Source organism: Tamandua tetradactyla, chromosome 13, assembly GCF_023851605.1.
Source record: "Tamandua tetradactyla isolate mTamTet1 chromosome 13, mTamTet1.pri, whole genome shotgun sequence".
Lineage (NCBI taxonomy): Eukaryota > Metazoa > Chordata > Mammalia > Pilosa > Myrmecophagidae > Tamandua > Tamandua tetradactyla.
The window spans coordinates 66,894,941-66,916,642 of NC_135339.1; the positions used below are offsets into that span (position 1 = coordinate 66,894,941).

A 21,702-nucleotide genomic window follows, 5' to 3' on the forward strand; every position below is an offset into this window, starting at 1 on the left:
ATATGGGAATGGGGTATTCAGTCCATTTGGCATTTCTCTGCTACATGGTGGATGGCATACTGACATCCACAGAACACTGCCTCCTGCTCTCTGGAATAATAAGAAAGCAGTTATCTCATCTCTATGATGTGTGGGTATGTAAAAGCATATGTCAGATTTCCTGGATGGAAATGACTTCCCTTTCAAGTGAGTTCATAAATAATGATGACGGCCATAATAGTACATACACACACATTGCCACGTATTTAGCTACTGCTGGGGGCCTCTGGGAGCAGAGCTTTAAGGAAAACCAGTTGCCTTGAGACCAAGGAAAACCTTGTACTGGTTCCTTGGCACTCATAATTGTGGCAACCGCAGTCGCTCACTCTGCAGTGTCAGGGGACAGGCTCGTGACAATGACTGCCCTGGCTGGCAAGTGCTTCTTCTGAGTGTTGAGCATCAGGGTTAAGTTCTTCCTCCAAGCCAAACCCAAATCCCCTGGTGTCAGTATCTCTTTTCTCCCAAGGCAGGGCTTTCTTTCGAGAGTCTTGAGATGGTAAATAGCATTATGGGATGCTCCTTGGTATAAAATCCCCTCTGGGAATTTTCTTAACAGGGTGGTTTTGAATTCCTCTAGGAATTAATCTGGGGGTGGCTGCTCTTTTTCCGGTGGGAGTCGTTGCTATAAAATGCGTGCTGGGATGAAAATCGCAAGGGACTGTCTTCGGAGCAATCAGACACACATAGCAATCTAAGGCTCTGCTGAGGAAGAGTCCGCGGCTTTTTATTCAATAATTATTTGATATATTGGACTTTGGTGGATGAAACCACTGTCTGTGTGGATGAAACCACTTCTAGATCAGAAGGGGGAATCGCCGGTAGTCGCTGCCTCTTGCTCGTTCCTTTGATTTCCTTTGGTGAAAAATGATTCTTGTCTTGATGAGGTCAGCTCAATCCATGTTCTCCCAAATGGGGATGATAGCGTGTGGAAGGAACTGTAGCTTTCTCTCCCTCTGATCATCCCTTGCCACCCCTTGGGTAATTCAGTTTCCCATTTTCTGGGACATGCCCATTGGGGTTTTCTCTCAACCACCCCCACCCTTATATAAGGAGGCAGGGTGCGTCTGGTGCCAGATTTCATTCAACCCTGTAACAATCTCCCCTTTATGACATCACTGCTTGTCACCATGGAAACATCCCCAAGTCACAGAGACTGGATTGTGGCATCATAGCATCAGGAAGGCAGAGGAGGAGAGGAGATGAGAGGATTGAAGCTGTCCGGAGGAATGAAATTCCAATAAAATGTCATGCTATAGCAGGGATATAGGATTTTTTCTATTTGGATCCCTGAATGGAGTGTTTAAGTATGGGCTCCCGGAATAAAACTCATCTAAGATAAGAAGGAAGTGTTGTTGTGGGACTTTAGCCTCTTTGTTCTTGCTCAGTATTGGCTAGGGGAAATTGAATAATTTTAATGCCAGCCATCCTGTATTTTATGTGCATTTTCTCATTTGATCCTTGTAATATCTCCATGAACAATTAGATCAGAGAGGTTAAGTAACCTGCCTAAGGTTACATAGCAGGAAAATGGCAGAGTTGAGAATTTGGGGCAACAACTGTGCTTTGTCCTGTCATGTGGCTTATACTTCGTGTGTGTGTGTGTGTTGGCAGGGGGCAGAGTGGAGACGATTTTGTCAAGTAGATAAGTACAGTGAAAATTGTGGTAGGTGTCATGAAGAGAATAAATATGGTGCAGTGAGGAAATGCTGGGGAGTGTGAGGGAGCTACTTTTGCTCATATATTATTAGATTTAGGATATGGCTCTGCCTCAGTAGGTTCATCCTTGTTGCCATGCACCAAAACTGCCTGAGCTCGCCTGCTGGGCCCCACGACAATATAGACTTTTCTTATCAAGTTTTGGCTGATGAACAAACGAACAAGTTACGAATCGGCATAAAGAAGGAAACCCCCGAGGAAATGGCCTTCATGTTTATTTAGTTCAACAGCTTGTTTGCTGCTGTTTGCATGGATTCACTGTGATTGTGATTTCATGTTGTATTCATGTGATCAAGCCACATTTTCTCTTTGTAAAATTGGTTTTAGTCTGTAGGATAGAGTTAGTTAGCTTAGTGCTTTGCAGGATTCTAAGAACTGTGGTGTTTGCCGTGGACCAAGTCTGAGAGATTTTTGTCCTGGTGTCCCATCTGGGCAGTAGATAAGTCTAAGGAAGCCTGCTCTGCTCCAGTTAGGGCACCTTGCTGAGCCTCCCCTGTCTCTTCTGAGTTCCTGGAGTGTTTGCTGCTTGAGTTCAAGGCCCCTTCAGGGCACACCTAAGATTTAGAGTGGACAGATCTCTCTTTGGTCTCCAACCTTAGGGCTGCCTTGTCTCAGCTGAATGCCTTACTGGCTGGAGCTCTGTTATTTATTGTTCTTTACTGTGACAGGTTTATGTGTGCTTGTGTGTACGTGTGTGTGTGTACATTTTCATTAGTAAACCATATACAATATGTATTTAAAATCCAAATGTGCCCTTTCTAGGACCTAGAGTAACTAAGTCTGACTGCTAAGGGCCCCCTCTGGACCTGCTTTATTGATTCTATCAGAACCATTTATGACTAGTACATAGAGAAAGGGATGACTCAGTGGTTTTTTTCTTTTCTTATGTGATGTTTGGGGAATTCATATAGTGAATTAGTTAAGATCGTAGACTTTGGAGTAAGGTAGACATGGGTGTGAATCCTGGTTGAATCTCTTACTAGCTTATATGATCTTGCTTACTTACATTTTCTAAGTTTAAATGTCTTCACTTGCAAAATAGACAGAAATTCATAGTGTTTCCTTCATGGCTCTGGTGTTCAGATTCAGTAGGACAAGCCGTAAATTCTCATCACGATCACTACCTAGTAAATGTGAGCTGTAATTAAGTGGGCCAAATGTACCATTTGTATTTTTTCCCAATAACTTAAGTCAAAACTTTTGAATTCTGTGTAAAATTTAATTACAACCCAAATCATATCAAGATTTTCTTAAACATTGTATTAGAAGAATCAGGATAATGGGTATTTTTTATTGTCTATCCTTTCCAGTCTCCATAGATGAGGGGACCTAGGAAGAATAACCCCTGGTTTGGTACTGATTTCTGTGAGCTTTATAGATATTAGAGATGTTTTTCCCAAGTGTGACCCTCACCTTAGGGCTATAAGAGCAAATGAAACAGGTGTGGTTCCTTCCGAGAGCCAACAGTTTTCCTCCGATGATACTGCCAGAGGGGACATTCAGCCAGATGAATATTTTGTGTGGTTGGACATGTACCCACTCTGACCGGGTGAGAGAGGCTGTTCTTTGTAGCAAAAGGAAGGGGCTGTGTTATGAGCCAAGTTTGCCTCTCAAAACTAGCTCTGTGACTTGGGGAAGACAGTTCATCTTTCTTTGCCCCAGTGTCCTCAGATAAAGGAGAAGAAAAGGAGGCAGCTATTAGATCCCTTTATTCAGAATTCTTATTGATGCATAACATACTTGCAGTAAGATCCACAGATTTAAAGCTTACATCTCAACTAATTTTTCCCAAATGATTACACTCCTGCCAACCCACCACACAAGATCAAGACGCAGAACATTTTTAGCATCCCCAAATGCTCCTTCATGCCCCCTGTAAGTCCCAGGGGTAATCAGTATCGTGACTTCTCTCAAGTTTTGCTTGTCCTTGAAATTCATATGAATGAAATTACATAGTGTGGCAGGCAGCTTCTGAGATGGCTCCTGACCATCTTTGCTTCCTCATATTCGGGCCCTTGTGTTGTCTCCTCCCCTAATGTGGCCTGGACAAGTGACCTGCTTCTAAGGAACAGGATTTGTCAAAAGTGGTAGGATATCACTTCCGAGATTAGTTGCAAAAGACTGTGGCTTTGATTTTGCTTGCACTGGGTCTAATGAAGGAAGCTGCCATATTGTGAGCTTCCCTGTGCCCAGTAGCCAGTGAACAACTGAATCCCTTGGTCCAAAAGCCTGTAAGGGAGCTTGGAAGCAAGTCTTCTCCTGGTTGCGCCTCGAGATGACTGTAGCTCCAGCTGGCACCTTTATTGAAACCTTGTGAGAAACTCTGAGCTGGTGGATTCAGCTAAGCTGCACCTGCATTTCTGACTCACAGCAATTATGAGATCATTGATGTTTATTGTTTTAAGCACTAAGTTTTGGGGCAATTTGTTATACAGCAATAGATAACTAATATGTGTAGTTTCTCTTTTGTGCTTGTTCTTTTCACTTAACGTTATGTCTGTGAGATTCATTCATGTTGATGTGTAATTAGTTTAGTGTCTTATTTTTTACTACAGTATAGTATTCCATTGTATGGGTAGACCCCAATTACTTATCCATTCTGTAATTGATGGACAGCTGGGTTGTTTTCATTTTTTGTATGAATAAAGCTGCTAGAACATCTTGTATGTGTTTTTTGGTGGACATATACACTCATTTCTCTTGAGTATGTACTCAGGAATAGAAAACTGATTCATGGAGTAGGTTTTAGTAGAGAATGCCAAACAATTTTCCACAGTGGTTGTGCCAATTATAGCCCTACAGCAGTATAAGAGATTTGTAATTGTGCTACTTCCTTACCAATACCTGATATTAAAATATTTTTCTTTTAGCCACTGTACTGGGTGTGTACTAGTGTTTCCCATGTGGCTTTTAATTTGATGATTGCTGATGTTGATTTCATTTCATATGCTTAATGTTCACTTGGATATCCTGTTTAGTGAAATGCCTATTCAAACATTTTGCGCATTAAAAAAAATTAAACTATCTCTTTTTCATTGGTTTGTAGGAGTTCTTTGCATTCTGGACTCAATTTATTTGTTGATGTATTTATTGTGGATATCTTGTTCCAGGCTGTGGTTTGCTTTTATATTTTCTAACTGGTGTATTTTGATAAATGGAAGTTATTAATTTTTATGAAGTGCAATTTATCAGTCTTTTAAGGTTATGAAATGTTTGCCTATTGTAAGATCAGGAAGGTATTTTTCTAAAGAAGCTTTATTATTTTAACTTTCATATTTATTCCCATGATCCACCTGGAATTTCTTTTTTTTTTTAATGTATGTATATCTGATCTGGGGAAGAGGTTATCAAAATTCATATTCTTTTTTCAGGCAGATCTCCAAATGACCTAATACCATTTAATGAAAGAATGTCTTTGTTGTAAGTCAGGTGTCTTAATGTCTAAGTTTGTTTGTGAATTCTGTATTTGATTCTGTTGACCTATTTTCCTACCATAGCACCAATGCTACACTATATTAATTATTGTTAACTTTTTAATCATTCTTATTCCTTGTAATTTAAATTTGCCAACTTTGTTTTTTCTTTCTTCATGATTATCTTGGCTCTTCTTGGCCTTTTGCATTTCCATATACATTTTAGAATCAATTTACCAATCTCCACAATAAAGACTGTTAGGATTTTTGGCTGAGATTACATCATATCAGTTTGGGGGAAAATTGACATTAGTTAGTCTTAATTTTAGCAGTTTTACAGAGATTTCAGTGTAAAGGTCTTGTAAATTTTTCACTAGATTTTTTTTACTAGGCATTTGATTTTTCTTGATGCTAAATAGCAAATAAAAAATTTATTTTCTGGGGTGCGAAGGTAGTTGAGTGTTAGAATTCTTTCCTGCCATGTAGGAGACCTGGGTTTGATTCCCTGCCCATGTACTTCCCAAAGAAACAGGCAAACAAACAAATGAAAAACCAAACCAAACAAAGTATGTTCAACAAATGGTACTACAATAAAGTTATACTCACATGGAAAAAGAATGAAATGTGACCCCTGCCATACAGTATGCAAAGAAAAAAAATCATTTTCTAATTGTTTGTTGCTAGTATTATTTTTAGATCCTTTTTGATTTACTTTATATACCATCATATCAATTGTAAAGTGAAAACGTTTTTTTTTTTCTTTCTTTCCTTTATACCTTTTATGCCATTTTCTTGCCATATTACAAAGGTTATGACCTCCAACAGTGTTGAATAGAACCAGTTTTAGAGGAAATTCTTGTGTTCCTGATTGAGGGGGAAAACTTTCAGCTTTTCACTGTGAATCATGTTTGCTGGAGGTGATTGTTGATACAGTTTATCAGGCAAGGGATAAAAAAATTCTTTTTCAGTTCTAATGTTTGATGATTTATCTCTGACTGTATGAAAAAAAGGAAAGCTAACATATAGAAGGTAATAAGGATGATAATGAGTAAGAATAAGGGAGGGAAGACAGAGAAGAAGGCGGTGAAGGAATATGCTCAGGAGAGGAAAATAATTTATTAGATGCTTGAATTCTGGGCACCCTAAGATCTGAGATGACTTGCCATAGGGTTGTATAGTGGTGAGGGTTGGAGACCTGCTGGGGACGAGGACCTTATTCATTCAATGGTACCCAGAGGAGAGTAAAAGAAAGGGAAGTCCTGTAAGGAAAAGATCAGTTCTTGCGAAATCTTCCTATAAACCTAGGACATTGTGTTTCTTTCTCTGTTCTTCTCCATCTCTGTTTCTTTTTGCCTCTCATTTTAGATCTTGATTCTGGCTCCTTCTTTGTGTTCAGTGGCAGAATGGTGGTGTGTGCCTTCTTTCTCCTTCTCTCTACGTCACATGATGCTCTTGTTCTGAGCCCCTGCTTGTTTTGATTCAGTTGTTGAGATACCCATTACATAATGCCAGTTAACCGTGTTTCTCAGATCACAGTGGCGGTGGCATGTGATTAATGGATTAATGACTGTAGCTGGTGCCTTGGTGTCTGGGTGTCAGCTCTCTGCAAATAACAACTGTCCAACAGAGCTTGTTACACATAGAGTAAGCGGGTTGAGCAAGCTCTAGGCTGGAATGAAGGCTAACCACCTCTCCTCACCCAGAGAAGGCTGCCCTCGCCCTGTACAGGCAACCATGCTTATCTCCTCTTATGGCTGAGGACTCTGCTTTGGACCCCACCTAGGAGGGTTTGGAAGCCCTGCTGCTTAGAAGCCGCCTGTGCTTTCTGCAGCTGGCCCTCTTCTTCTGTTGTTTTTTGCCTTCTCTTTTGCAAAGTCTATCCTGAGGCTACTGTTTGTTTTTCTACTCCTGACTGCATTGGGGTGGTTCCATTTAAGGTGAAAACAATATAAAACAACCAGAAAAGAAGAGGCAGAATAAAGGAGGGTTTTTGTTCTCTGAAGGAGGAATACAAATGTGTTTTGCAGAATTTTAATATACTCAGAATGTCCCCCTAACATTAGCCATTCCATCACCGCCTACCTTGGAAGCTGGCACATTCGTTATATGGCAGAAAAGTTTGTTGAGGAAGTCTGAGATTTGGGGCTGAGAAGCTGCCTGCCCGAGGGATTCTGAGCCATCACCTACCTTCATTACAGAACCTTTAAACATCCTCTGGTCCTCTGTTGGCTGGCTGAGGAGTTGGCTGAGAGGTTAAAGTATGGTGGGATGGAATAAGGCCTTTATCCTGTTTCCCTGTACCAGCAACAACCTCTATCCCACCCCAGGGCAGCAGCCAGCACCCTAACAGTGGCTGTTTTCTCTTGAGTGTGAGCTTCTGGAGAAAGTGTGGATGATTCAGCACCATCCATTCTCATTCCTGGAAATAAAGCTAGTGCGTATGTATGGGGGAAGGGGGCCTGTGTTTAGCAAAGAGAACCATGGGTTCATCTATTGCTGAGATTTTCTAGTTTCTTCTGTCTTATGCAACATTTTGAAGTAAGAGGATAGTGCACGATCAGGCATTTGTTTTAAGCAATAAGCATCCCTGCTCCTAGGAGCTTGCATCTTGATACTGATAGAATTGATACAAATGTTAGACACATGTGTAGATGATCTTAAAAGAATCAAAGAATTGTGAGGAGTCCAAAATTAAATTAACTGGGCATGGGCTCATTGAATCAACAATAAAGAGAGTGCGCTTTAAGAATAAGCAAGGAAGGTGTCTGCAGATTTCATCCCTTTTTGTACTCTGCCCTCAGATTGTTGAATTCAGGATGGACAGGAGGGAAAATTGTGATTTCTGGAGGGTGGTGTTCAGAGCTGGACTGGGAGGACAGCTGTTAAATCAATTAATACATGACAAGCTGTTGCATGTGTGAGGCACACAGTCCTCAGTCAATACTAGTGAATATGATTATTATTGTTGAAAAGGAAATGAAGGCAAAAACCATCTAGGCCTGGCAGTCGAGGCCCGAGGCCTAGGGTTTAGTGGGGAGAGTACCGTTTAAGATGAAAGGAATTGTGTTCATTGCTGGAAAGTGAAGGGAACTCCGCATGACCACTTTTAAACGTTTATCCCCCTAAAGGGGACATGCTCTGGAATTGCTGTTCCCATTGGATTGTTATCCTCCCGAGAGGGGGGACCACCTGCATCCCTGCAGTCCCTGATGCATAGGAGATGCTCAAAATACAGTGTTGTGTGAATGAATGTTGTGTTCAGAACAAGTCAACAAGGCGATGTGATAGCCCCTGAAAAAATACTGTCCAAGGTTTAAGGAAATGACACTTTTGTGTCCAACGGAGCAAGATCCTGCTCTGTTGTCTGTACCTAGGCCGTGTCTACAGGGTTGTGTCCTGGTCCACGAGCCCAAGAAAAATGGGAGTGTGAGGCGATGAGAGAGACCAGGAAGAGGAGAAAATAGACTCTTCTAGTCTGAAGGAGAGACCACCTGGGGGATGGTAGCTCTAAATATTTGAAGGGTTTCCATGCAGAAACATTAGAATAATTCTTTCTGACCTTAGAAGGCCATAAATTTAGTCTGGCAATTCGAAATTGTAGGGAAACCAATCTTCTAGCACTACAAGGAGCATCTGTTATGGTCAGAGGTGGTTATCAGGGTCTTGTGGACCTGGTTGGGTGGCAAGAGGGGGATCAAAGTTCTCGCAAGACGTTGGGATCTACCTTCAAGTTTGCTTCTAAAGTAGAAATTACATGAGATGAAAATTGGGATCTCTTGTTTGTGGGAAGGAAACTAAAAGCTGTCGGGGTGTGTTGCTTGAGCCAGCTAGGGTTACTGAGAACCTTGCCCATCTTGCTAGTGGGAAGAAGAAATGAAAGGACTCACCATTTATTGAGCACTGACTTTGTGTCAGGAGCACTGCTGGATGCTTCCTTCACATTGATTATTTGTCTCAGGACATCTTAAGGTGAGTAGGATCATCCCTGTTTTTACCGAGAAGTAAACTTACTGGGGCAGGCAGAGGAATTTGTCGTACATTTTCCTTTTACGATCATCTTCCTGGAGTGCTGTTTTGTCAGCTGGATCCTTTCACCAAGTCCACTCTTCCTCCATCTGAATAAATGATTTCCAGGTAAAACATCCCTGTTTCAAACCCTCCTGGGACTCTCTTTGGAGACTTGCATAGCCCTCTAAGCACCAGTTTTTGCCTTGCCAGCCAAGAAACTTCTTTTCCTACAGAGTCCTTGCCGGGGGCTCTCAATTTGTAGCATCCCATTTCTCCTCCTTCCCCTTGGTGGAGGTTTCCAGAAGCCTTCTGTTGACCTTCTTTTAATTGCTAATAATTATTCAATTTTATATAGCCCCAAGTGATAAATATTCATGAACAGCACAGTGCATCAGGATCCAACTCTTTAAGCTATTGTGTTTTTTTAATTAAACCGAAACATGGAATTAAATGCAATAAAAGGAAAAAGTATCTATTGTAATCCTGCTGTGGGACTGTGTGGGAAGCAGATAGGAAACGTTGACCTGGGTGTTAAAATGTTCTGTCTTAAAGTTTGTAAAGGAGACACCTAAAACATCTGAACTTGGTTGGATTCATTCATTCATTCACCCATTCATTCATTCACTCACTCAAGCACACGCTACCATGTGCCTGGCACAGCACCACTTGGTGGTAAGCAAATAGACTAGAGTGAGGACCTGCCCTCCAGGAGCCCATGGTCTGGTCACAGATGAGACAGATTCACTGCTCAGCCAGGACAGTGTTGCATGGAATGTACTGGTGAACACATAAAAGACAACAGCAGTAGTGGGACAGTAACTGGCCAGGGTGCCCGTGAGATGGTGCAGAAGTGGTGGTCCCCATTAAGACTTAAAAATTCGCTGGTCTTGCCTTCATTGCTTCTTTTCTCAGCTCAGTGGTCCTGTCCCTTGACATGTCCTAGATGGATGGGCCACCAGCCTTTCCCTGGAGGTGCTGTCCAGGATGTAGACTCTGAAGTCCGGTTCAAATCACAGCTCTGGCACTATCCAACTGTAGGGTCTTGGGTGAACCACTTAACCTTCTGTGCCTCAGTTTCCCCCAACCATAAAATAGAGCTTATCACCAGACCTACCTCCCAGAGTGTGGCAAAGGTTAAACTGGTTAGTACAGGTGAGGAGCACAGAAGGGTACCTGACCCACAGAAAGTGCTGAAGTACCCACCTAGTCACGTCCCATTGCTGTTTGCTCTGAGGCCTTGGTCCTAGGGCTTCTTAGCTGCCTCAGACTTCTGGGTCTTCTCAAGTGTTCTTGTGAGTTTTGCATTGTAAGGAGGCAGGCAAACTGCATTTGAGCAGTTGTTTGGGGTTGCCTTCCTTAAGAACCAGCAAGAGGGAGGCAGAGACAGAGCCTTAACAAGTACTTCCAGACCTCCCGTCCCCAGAGAGAGGACACCCTGGGGAACAGATCAAGGGAGGGGCAGGGAAAAAGAGCACACTTTTTTCAAATCCTCCCAAGCCTCTTGTGTGAAATCTCCATCTCAGCTCCATTCTCTCTCTAGAGGAGATATGCTTGCGTGTGGGTGTAACACATGCTGCTCTCCGTGGGACGTGTGTGTGTTTTCCCGCTTTATAATGGAAACTGAGTTACTTATTTGTGGCACATGCATGCAGGAGGAGATGCTCATGAACCAGCATGGGGATTTTCTCCAAGTAAACAGACCCCCTTTCTGGAGAGGTTGTTTCCTTTCACAGCTCATGAGATAAAAGAGTACTGAAAAGCTCACCATCACCAGAGAGACCCTGGCATCTTGGCATCCCTTCCCTGGCTCTGGGAGGCTCGTCTCCATCGTCCTCTCCTGCCCTGACTGCAGTGTGGGGACAGGTGAGAGAACCCCAGACTCCAGCCCTCCCATGGAATACCACTGAGCTTGCCTTTTGTGTCAATTCCTAGTCTCTGTTTACGTCAGAGATGGGCTGCTTGGTCATGTTGAAGGGGCTGTGGGCTTGAGGAAGAGGTCTTCACCTGTTTGTTGGTTGCTTTTGTTTCAGGGTTTTGATTTAAATGCTACATCTATGTGGCTTTTAACAAATAACCAGTTCTATCTGAGCCTCGTTTCCTCATCCATCATGAGAGTTTGGCCAGAGCCAAAGCCAGAGACTTGACTATCACCTGCAGGGCCACACAGTCTGGCCCCTGTTACTGCCCTCACCTCTTCTCCTTTTTGTCTCCTTGGGTTCATGTGGTCCAGCCACAGTGGCCTCTGTGTTCCCCAACACAATGGCAGTGGTCCTGCCTCAGGACCTTTGCACTGGCTGTTCCCTCTTCCCACAATGCTCTGCACCTAGATAGCTTCATAGCTCATTCTCTCATCTCCTTCTGGTTGTTACTTAAAATCGCCTTCTCAATAAGGCCTTCTCTGGCCATCCAATCTAAAATTGTATGCGCCTCTTCACACTAATCTTTGTTTCCTGTCTTATTTTTACTCCTTATAGCCATCTTGCATATGATATAATTTACTAATTTATCTTACTTGTTATTAGCCCCTCCACTAAGACAGTGATTTTGCCTGTTCTGTTTCTGTCCTCACCCCCACCCACCCCGGTATAGCTGGGGATGGGGAGGGGCATAGTATGATAGAGTTGGGGATGCTTAGCCTCTGGGTGCAGGGAAAGGTGGTAGAAACTCTTTTTGACCTCGAGCTTTCTGGTTCTCCTTTATCTCCTGAACTCTTTTCTTTTCTCCTGAAAATAAATGAACTGTCCAGAAAGCAGTTTGTTTACTTGAAGGCAATCCCCTTGCTGGCTCACAACATGCCACCTTGCACACCCCATTACAGGCTGGGCACCAAGGAGGTGCTAAGTGTTTATTTGTTGAGTGAATAAATAGGAGGCCAGGCCATGGGGCTGCAAGGCCCTGCAATGCGAGGATCTGGGACTTAGCTTCTCTGGCTTTGGTTTCCTTTCCTTTACAAAGGAGGTAATGGGGTAATCACCTTGTCAGGTCATTGAGAGACCTGACAAGCACGGAGAAGGCCTGAATCTTGTAAATGCTCAGCCGGTCAAGTATTGTTTCTAATAGTGCTTTCCAGCTCTGACATTCTAGAATTCTATAATTCATTCTAGGCAGAGGGATGGCTTTGATGGGACTTGGGTGAAGCCCTTAAGAGTTCTCTCATGGGAGATGGCATGGTTGATGCACCCTGCTTCAAGGCTGCCCTGGAGTAAGGCAGGGGCTGCTGGACAGATGGTGGTGCAGGAAACCTCATCTACCCTTTTAATGCTGCTAGTCTTTGGAGAGTGGACATCCAGGTTAAAAAGAAGTATTTCAAAACGATGCCTTGGTAGGAAACTCAGATGTCCCCCCCCCCCATCCCACTGGACCATACATATCAAAGTGACATTGGAAATGGGTCGTGAAAGAATCCAGTAACCAAGAAAGACTTGGAAAGAGGAAGCTTTTTTTTAAAAATTCAGAGTGCTGTGCTCAAATAGGAAGTTTGAGTATGAGCCCGTATTTGCCTCTTGGATTTGAGACCGTTAATTCTTTGATTCCAAAAAATGGGTGCTTGGTAATGTGCCCTCCTTGGACCAGTCCAAACTTTGTGCCCATTGCTGGCTCCTCACTCTTGTTCATATGGCAGGTTGAAAAAGAGGGCTGACCAAGACCTATCTGGAGGGTCTGTGAAGATTCTAAGACCATTTTCTCCCACAGCATGAAGCCCTGAGTGAGGGAGGAGTGAAATGGGAGAGAAAAGTATTTTTACCCTTTTGCCTTGATGCAATTGTGATGGCTCATTGTATATGCTCTGTGGGTAGTTTTTAGTGCCAGCTGGTGTTTGTCACCTGACTCTTGTCTCTGCCAAACAGCAGCTTGGAGAAAGATGGGGAAGCCAGGAATATAGGTCTGGTAATTCTGGGACAGATTATCTCTAGGATTCAGAAGTGGCAGGCTCAGCAACACCAGGGGTTGGCAAGTCCTGGAATGGGTCACTGCACATTCATGAAAAGTCTTGCTGTTCCGAGGGCCAGTTTGCTTCCTCCTGCAGCACATTTAGTGCATGCTTTCTCCATGTCAGGTTCAAGGCTGTGTGCTGGGGGCACGCGGTGGGAAGACAGTGCTCCTCTCGCTGACTTATAGCCGTCTACAGGAGAACCTTAGCCTGTTGAGTTCTTTATTAGGAGTTTCTACGAAGTTCTTTAGGAACAGAGAATGGGTGCTACCAGTGCCGCCAGGGGAATTCAGGAAGAGGGGACATTGGAACTGGGTCTCAGAGGCTCCAGGAGTCAAGGCAGGTGGCCACATAGTGGTTCAGGGCTGGCTTTGGGACCAGGCACTCCTGGTCCTGCCACTTTCTAGGGGAGGGTCCCTGGATGAATGCATGACTGTAAGTCTCTCATTCCTTGATTGTGACCCAGGAATGTTGGTACCCACGGCACAGGGTGGTTGTGAGGATTACAGGAAGTGAAGTCAGTAAAAGTGCTGGCTTGGGCTCATTATTGGAATCACAATTATCCTGTAAACAATGCCAGAATGAGCCTTTGCTTCATTTGTTGTTTCTGTCTTTAGATGGTTACATGATTGCATTCTCTGGATTAGCTTGCAGAGGGTAAATGAGGACCATTTGCTATTTGGTCATTCAGTCATACACTTTATTCCTTCATTTGTTCAACATTTATTGAGTGCTCAATTTGTGCCAGGGACAGGGGCAGGTACCAGGGCACAGAAAGAAAATAGGGCAAGCCTTTTCCTTCGAGGTGTCCTCAGCCTCCTGTGGGCTGGGTGGCCAGTGGTGCGGTGGCTGCCTACCTGACTGGTTGCTGGTTGGCCCAGTTCCACCACTGGCCACCTGTGGGACCTTATGGCTGTTTTCAACCTGCTTCTTTTCCTCCTGTGTCTCATCTATAGATTGGGGATATTGAAAATCCCAGTCATGAGGTCGCTGTGTGGACTGAATGGACTACTATCATATGTAAAATGCACAGTGCCAGGCTTTTAGAGAGTACTCAATACATGTTCACATTTGTTAATAGGTGGAGAGAGGGACAAGTGGAGAGTGGAAATATAATGAGAGCAGCTCTAAAAGAGGACTGCACAAAGCATTCTGAGAGCACAGAGGTGTCACAGACTGAGTTTGCAAAGCAGAGAGAAAGAGCGCTGCCCTCAGTGTTCAAGGATGTGCTCACTGATACCTCTAGGGTTCCTTAAGACACCACAGCTGCAACTCTCCCTGACCTCAAAGGAGCTTTCTTAGCCGGCACAGGCTTCTAGAACCATCCACCCAGTATTCTTCTGGAGTGAGAACATGGGGCTGTGACCCAGGATTGGCAATCCCTGGCTCTACCCAGTAAATGGCACTGGTGCCCCACTCATTGTAACAGCTGATTCCCTCTCCCCTCCATCTCAGAGATCTAGAGCTCAAGAGGATATCACTGCCCGAGTGAGGTGGGATCTACGGGGCTGAGGTCGCATAGTGTTTTGCTTCTCCTGTCTTAGATTTCTTGGCTGACTTTCCCCCCCTCTTTGGGTTTGGTGATCCCCCACTCTTGCCTGGCCCTCTTTTCTGGCAGTGAGGTCCGGCAGCCCTGGGTGGGAGGGCCAGGGACTCACGTGGCAGGGAAGGGAATGCAAACTGAAGGAAAGCAGATGTGGGCAGGCAGAGGGCAAAGGCACAGGGACCTCTCCTGAGGGGCACCCATTCTGATTTTTGTTGCGGGCTCTGCCTGTCAGCCTCTCGGTGGTGAGGGAGGGAGGTCAGGGTGGAGGGCACTACTGTCTGTCTGGAAATGTGGCTATGAGCGGGGGTCTGGCTTTTCTGGTGGCTCAATGGGAGTGCTCTGAGAGTGCATGCTGCAGGGATGGGGTGGGGGTGACAGGAGCAGAGGTGATCAGCTTGAGGATGAAGGTGGGAGTGCAGGATTTGGAGGAGGGGGGACAGCCAACTGCTGCAGACTCAGAGCACAGAGACTTCAGCCTCTTACTCACCCCCTGATAAATAAAATGACAAATAACCCATCGTCGTGAGCTCTAGAACACCCACAGCTGGTACATTGCAGGAATGAAAAGTCAGAGTCCCCACGGAGCCATCTCTATTCTCATCTAACAGGCCAGGAAGGTCCAGGGATCCCTGGAAGAGCCAGGTGAATTCAGAGTGCCGCATGCGCGTCCTCTCTCTCTTTCCTCTCTCGCTCCTTCCCGCCTTGCCCTTTCCTGCCTATTCCATTTCCTGTCCCTTCTTTCACACTCCTTGTGTCTGCCACCCTCCACTGCATGTGACAGAAAAGATCCAGGCTCCTGGGGGAGCCCCAGGCAGCCCACACTGGTGTCTCAGAACCGCCAACCCAGCCGCTCTGTCTTTCTCACCCTCCCCGCCCTGCCTTGGTGCTTCCCTCCCCCAGGAAGGCCCCTGCTACCACCTGGATCAGAAAAGGACTTTTCTCCCCTACTGCTGGACTGTAAGCTCCTTTGGTCACAGCCTATGACTCAGATTTTCATAAATCATTAAACCAGTCCAGCCAATAAGGAGCTGCCTTGAGTGCTCTCTGGGTCCCTTCCCTCTTCTTGCTGCCTTGGGGAGGTGGCCCCTGGGAGAATGGAGAGCCCCTCTCCTGATTCCATATATTCACCGGTGGCTGAGCTACCTTTAAGGGCAAATGGCAGCTTCATTCCCCAACGCAGAGCAGTCCCAACCAAGTCCAAGTGCCTGGGAGGGCTCACCCCAAACTTAAAATATGCAGTCAGGTGTAAATGCCTCTTGAAGTTCTACCAGGAGCAGGAGCCAGGCAGGAGCCCTGGAGTGTGGGTGGGCAGGTAGCATGCAGGAGGAGGGCAGGAGGGACATCCTTCAGGGTTCTTCTAGGCACGGTTTTCCATCGCAAAGCCAATAATTTGGCATGAGAACTCTTTGGGTCACTGGTATCTCTGGATTCTCTGTGTGTCTCGAGAGGGTGTTGCGGAGCTTTGGGCTGGAGGAGAGGCTATGTATCTGACTCTAGTAGTTTCCATCCCAGCCTCCCATTTCGTAGCTACATGCCCTTGGGCAAGTCCTAAGCTTGGCCTCTTCATCTGCAAAATGGGCATAAGAATAGTATTGATCTCATAGGGTTGCTATGAGGATTTGATGCAGTGCCTTGCACAAACAGTTCAAAAATATTAGCTGTCGTCATTGTCATCTGGAGACAATCTGGAGAGAGAGGTTTGGAGCAAAGAGAAGAGAAATTTATACACCTGGGCCATCAGTCGTTGGCACATTTAGCAAATGCAGATACAAATATTGAATGGGCCGTACGCATACCAAAAAATTAGTTGGGGTTTTTTTTGAATTTCAAATGTCACCAGGCTTCTTGTATTTTGTCTGGCAACCCTAATCCATCAGGCCTCTTGGAAGCTGGGTCTGCCCCTCCTCTTCCACCTTGGTCCTGTCTGGGACAGGCACAGAAGTGGGTCCGAGAGCCCTAGGAGGAGTTGGGGGCAGCCCTTCGCCACGGCTGTCCACCTGCCTGCTTGCCTGGTGGGCTGAGGCCCGGGCAGGAGGCGTGGCTGACTGGGGCTGTGTGAGTGGCGGAGGTGGGGGGGGCGGGGGTGTGGCTGCGGGGGGTGCCGGGGGCTCCTCCTCCGCAGTGGCGCAGAAGCCGTGGGCTTGGTGGCTGCTGCGGGCGTTGTGAATCAGAGCGCGGTGACTCCAGCACCTGCCAGCAGGCCGTGGGCAGAGAGAGTAGCAGCCTGTGTGTGGATACACACCCCACCGCAATTCTCAGCGGCAGGAACACTGCCGTGGGCACCGCTTCTGTTTTCTTCTTGAAAGAAACAGCCTGCACACCCTAATGGGCGTACCGTTCAGTCTTACCTCCAGTTTTCTCCTGTTCCTGCTTTTTTTATTTTTTCCCCCCTCTGCTCTTCTGTCCTTTCTTCTTCTCCTCCTATTGCCTCCCCTCTTCTCTCTTTTTCACCCGTTCTCTCCAGTCTCCTCCATACCAGCCTTTTGGGGAGAGCTGGAATGTGTCTCTGGTGTGGGTGGGATTCTGACGTATCCGTGGTTACCTGCTGTTCCTCCCCCACAGGCTTCTGCCTCCTTCCCCCCCCCCCCCCCCCGACTGCCCCCCGGGCTGACTCTCAGGAACCCTCCCACCCTCTGATCCTGGCCAGCCCCTGGCTGCTGGCCCTGAGTTCTCAGGCAGCATGGAGGGTGAGGAGGGCATGTTCCCTGTGACCTGCGGGAGAGGAGCCCTGTCCCTCCGGCTGGGCCGACATGCTGGGGAAGTGACGGAGTGCTGCAAAGAGGTGTGGCCAGTTTGGAGTTTAGCTGGGAGCATCCTGTTATCCAGCTGACATTCTTTTGCTTTACCTATTTGGGAGATCGAAGCCTTGGCTCCCTGTTCTTCTTGCCTGGGCATGAAAGGCCCTTCATGATTTGTCTCCTTTATCTGTGTCTTGCTTTACCTTCCGCTATTCCTCTTCTCCCTCCCGAGGCTCCAGGTAAATGCAGCTACTTGTAGGCCCCAGCAAGCTCCATGCCTCTCACACCTCCAGGCCTTTTTGCATTCTCTGTTGCTCCTGCCTCTCCTAGATCCACTCATCCTTCACAGTCAAGTACCTCCTCCTCCGGGAAGCCCTCATGATCACCCCCTGACTAACCTGACCTTCAGCAAGCTTTCTCCTATGGTCTGTTCGCATGTTACCATCGAATTCCTGTTACCTTAGGAGCTGTGATTATTTATTCACGTATCTTTCTCTTCAACCAGATTGGAAGTTCCTCGAATTATGTCTTTTAATCATATAATTGTCATTTTAATCAATCCCAAATAATTGTTTGTGTGTGTGGTTTTTTTAATATCACTACAGTCTGTTTTCTGTCTCAATGGCTTATTACCTTTTGAAATTTAGTTTGTTTGTCTTTCATCAGTCATCGCTACTGGATGATAGCACCTAATGAAGGCAGAGAGCCTGCTGGCTGGTTTACCAGTTTATCCTCACCACCTAACGCAGTGTCATTTGCTGATGGGCTGAAGGATGAGGCATGGGAAACAGAAACAGTGAGGGTGGGGAGAAAAGGAATCCAGATCAGGATTGCTTAGATCTCATTAACAGAATGGTAAGGGATGTGGGGATTCATTTTTTTGTAAACTATACTGTCCTGTCTTGTCTGTGGCTATATTAGTTAATTCTGGAGCAGATACCTCCGCTGAGTGGTGTAGCAGTTAGATTCAGGTGTCAGCTTGGCCTGGTGACGGTGCACAGTTGTTCAGTTGCCATGGATTTAAATCATCAGCATGTGAATTTCACCTATGGCTAATTACATCTGGGATCACTACGGGGAGTGCCTTCTGTAATGAGTGTGGCTTAAAAGGAGTCAGAAGAGAGGAGCTTAGAGTCAGATGTTTGGAGATGCAGAAAGAAACTGCCCGGGGGAAAGCCATTGGAACCCAGAAGCCAAGAGGGAAGACTAGCAGACATCGCCGTGTGTCTTTCCATGGGACAGAGAAACCCAGGTGAAGCTAGCTGCCTATCCCCTGAGGACCTGTAAATTCCTAACTAAATAAATCCCCTTATTAAAGGCTGATCCAAAGCTGGTGTGTTGCATTCTGGCAGCCTTAGCAAAATAAATCAGGTGGTATCATCAATTTCTCTCCTGGTGCATGTTTTAGTGATAGTGTGTGCTTTGGAATTTTCCATTTTGGTTCCTGTTTAGCTTTTCTGAATACATGTGAGATGTTTGTGGAAGAGCAGCTACAATGCCTGGGTCAGCGCTGGGTTTTGGCACACTGGAGGTTGGAGTTCCCTTTATCCCTTGCTCATGGCTGGCAGAAACTCTGATAAATGTATCTGGCCCCAGGAGGAGGCACTTATATGATGATGAAGCACTATGCTGGATCCTGGGACTCCTCCAGGGAGGGGAATGGGTGTGGCTTTGAGGATCCAGTGCTAGTCCCTGATTTCTGCTCCTCTGCTCCTTCGGAGTCAATGCTTCTGGTTGACTCAGAAGTCCAAGCCCTTGGGCCCCACTGAGGTGTGAAGAGTATCAGTTTGGGCTGATCGTCTGTGGATGATCTACTGTGGATCATCTGCTCTGAGCCCCAGGCTTTTCTGATGGGGAATCCAAGGCTCACAGAAAGGTTGAGGCAGAACTGTGCCTCATCTCATTGTGGTAAGGCTTGACCCTTAATCATACAGGTTTACCTAAGGACCCTCAGGTAATCCAGAATGCTAATCCAGAGGTGCTTATGTAGGAGGAAGCTTTATGTTTATTTTCACTGTACAAAGATAAGCCTCTTCTTTATTTCGTCTTTTCCCCTTCTGTTTGTTCTCCTGAGAACATTAAGATGATGAGGGCAAGATCTTGGGTTTCGGGGTAATGGACGGAAAGCATCTTCCCATAGTCCAAAGGGCATTGCTGAGGCCTGGCTGTACCTCTAGCCTTGGCCACTTTGGCCACAAAAGGCACCAGGCAAGACTGTACTGAAGACTTGCCTCTGTTAGCAAAAACCTCTTGGTTCCTTTATGAAAGAGAGCACCCACTTGTGTTTGGGAAAATGCTTTATTTTTCAAAGACAGATTTTAAAAGGCTGTTTCTATGTATTTAACCTTTGGAGGAGCCAACTGGAAAACTCTTCTGCAGACTGATTTGGTTTAGGTACGTGATTACAGCTGACTCAGAGAGCTCAGACCATTGCATCCCCTAGGGCAGTGTCCCAGGGGATGGGGTTGGGCAATACCCCGTGGGCAGCTTGCCCTGCAGTGCTGTTGCCCTTTTGACTGGTGGCAAAGGATGGGGAAGGTAGGAATCCATAGTAACGAGGCTGGAGAGCCCTAGCGCCATGGTGTCATAGCAACCAAATGGAGGAATTCCATCCACATTGTGACAAAGGGACCCTGGGACCTATCAGATTCTCACTGGCCCCCTGCATGAGCAACCAGGCTAAGACCTCCTATGACAGGGTGTGGTGGGAGGAGAATGAAAGAAGTGATTCTGTGTAGGCTTGGAAACTAAATATATATATATATATACACACACACACTAAATAAATAAATATGTACACACACACACACACACACACACACACACACACACACAGAGAAATAGAGAAATCTCTGCTGGATAAGTACTAATAAAAGGGGGGAAATCAGGCCTGGCTTTAAATGACCTCATCTTGAAAGTGTTCTCTTATTAATCCTCCTACTTGGGCATTTAGTTTTTATAGTCCTTGTCTGCTCTGGAGCATTTGACACTGGCTTTGGGGACAATGCTCACTCCTGGTTTTCCTCTTCTTTTTCATAACATTTTCCCCCTCTGTTCCTTTTGCTGGCTCAGGACATGGAGTAAATGCTAACATAATCTCCAGCTGCTCTGTCCCTCACGGTTTGTGTCTTTATGGCTTGTGACTGTTTTCACGTGTGTCCGTTTTGGCTAACTAGATGGACTATGATATATGTTTAATTTCTCTTTTATACTTTACTTCCCACCCCAGACAAGTGCCAGTTTTCCGCCCTGCAGTGTTGAGGTCGTTTGGAACTGTGTACCCCTGAAAATCTTCACTGGTACTCCCAGCTTGCTGCTTGCCCTATGAAATTTGTATTTGCCCATCCCCACAGTTGCATGGGCCAATTCTTATAATAAATCTCATAATATTTACATTTTATATGTATGCATTGTATAATATATAATGCATAATATCCCCATATACGTCTACATCAGTTCTGTTTCTCTGGAGAACCCTCACTAACACAGGTGTGGACACATGAAAATATTTGTGAATTATTTAGGACTTGATTTGAGGTCTTATAATTGGTAATAGGCTTTGTGCTTGCTGTCTGTTAGCTTCTTGGAAACCCTTTTGGGATGGGGCCGTTTCAACATGTATCTGAGGAAGGAATGGAGCCTTCATCTTCCTTCCTTAGCTGGGGAAGGGCAGCGGGAATGGAGGGCACGGGAGGTGTTGGGGAAGAAGAACAGAGGGAATGGTGAATGGGGGAAGATCTGTGCCTGCAGCAGCAGAATAAAGGAAGCTGGACATTGAATTTCCAGCCTGGTTTATGGATTACAGTTTATCAAGAACAACTCTCGTTGGAGTTGCAAGAGAAGGGAGAAGCCAGGAGAGGCTGCTGTGTGCACTGCCATAGCAGCCTCTGAGGCCTTTTGAATATGGAAAGATTGAGTTTTCGGTGTATAATTACACCATGGGCTCCTGCAAGGTGGGTCCGTGGCTACTTCTGCATTATCCCCCATGGTGCCTTTATAGGGTGGACTATGTGTGTTGCTGAAGGAGTCATCATCCTTTTCCTTGTCTAGCTTGCAATCCAGTTGGCAAAATGGAACACTTCTCCATGGATTGCCAGACTCCAAGGATATTAACATGGTTACGTATTTTCAAGTATATAATAAGGATTTGTTGATCACAGGGGCATGTGGGGTGGCGTTTGATGATTGGGAAAGTACAGAAAAAAAGTCACGATAACCGAGGTTAGTGATCTAGGGTATAAAGGAAAGCATGTCCCTGCTCCTCAAGCACGACCATCGTTGCAGTCCATTGAGAGAACTGTGCGTTCTGGT

General features: G+C 45.6%; 1 protein-coding gene across 2 annotated transcripts in view; it reads left to right on the forward strand.

Moving 5' to 3' along the window:
• The window catches only part of SORCS3 (sortilin related VPS10 domain containing receptor 3), a 603,968-nt gene that overhangs the window by 22,177 nt on the left and 560,089 nt on the right, over window positions 1-21,702 (forward strand). The window contains exon 1 of one of the 2 annotated variants that reach the window (XM_077125965.1): window positions 17,251-17,435. The exons of the other annotated variant lie outside the window; for it this stretch is intronic. Within the exon in view, the coding sequence (XP_076982080.1) occupies window positions 17,334-17,435 (102 nt within the window). The 5' untranslated portion in view covers window positions 17,251-17,333. Of the gene's footprint in view, window positions 1-17,250; window positions 17,436-21,702 lie in introns of those variants that run through there. 2 annotated transcript variants of the gene reach the window in all.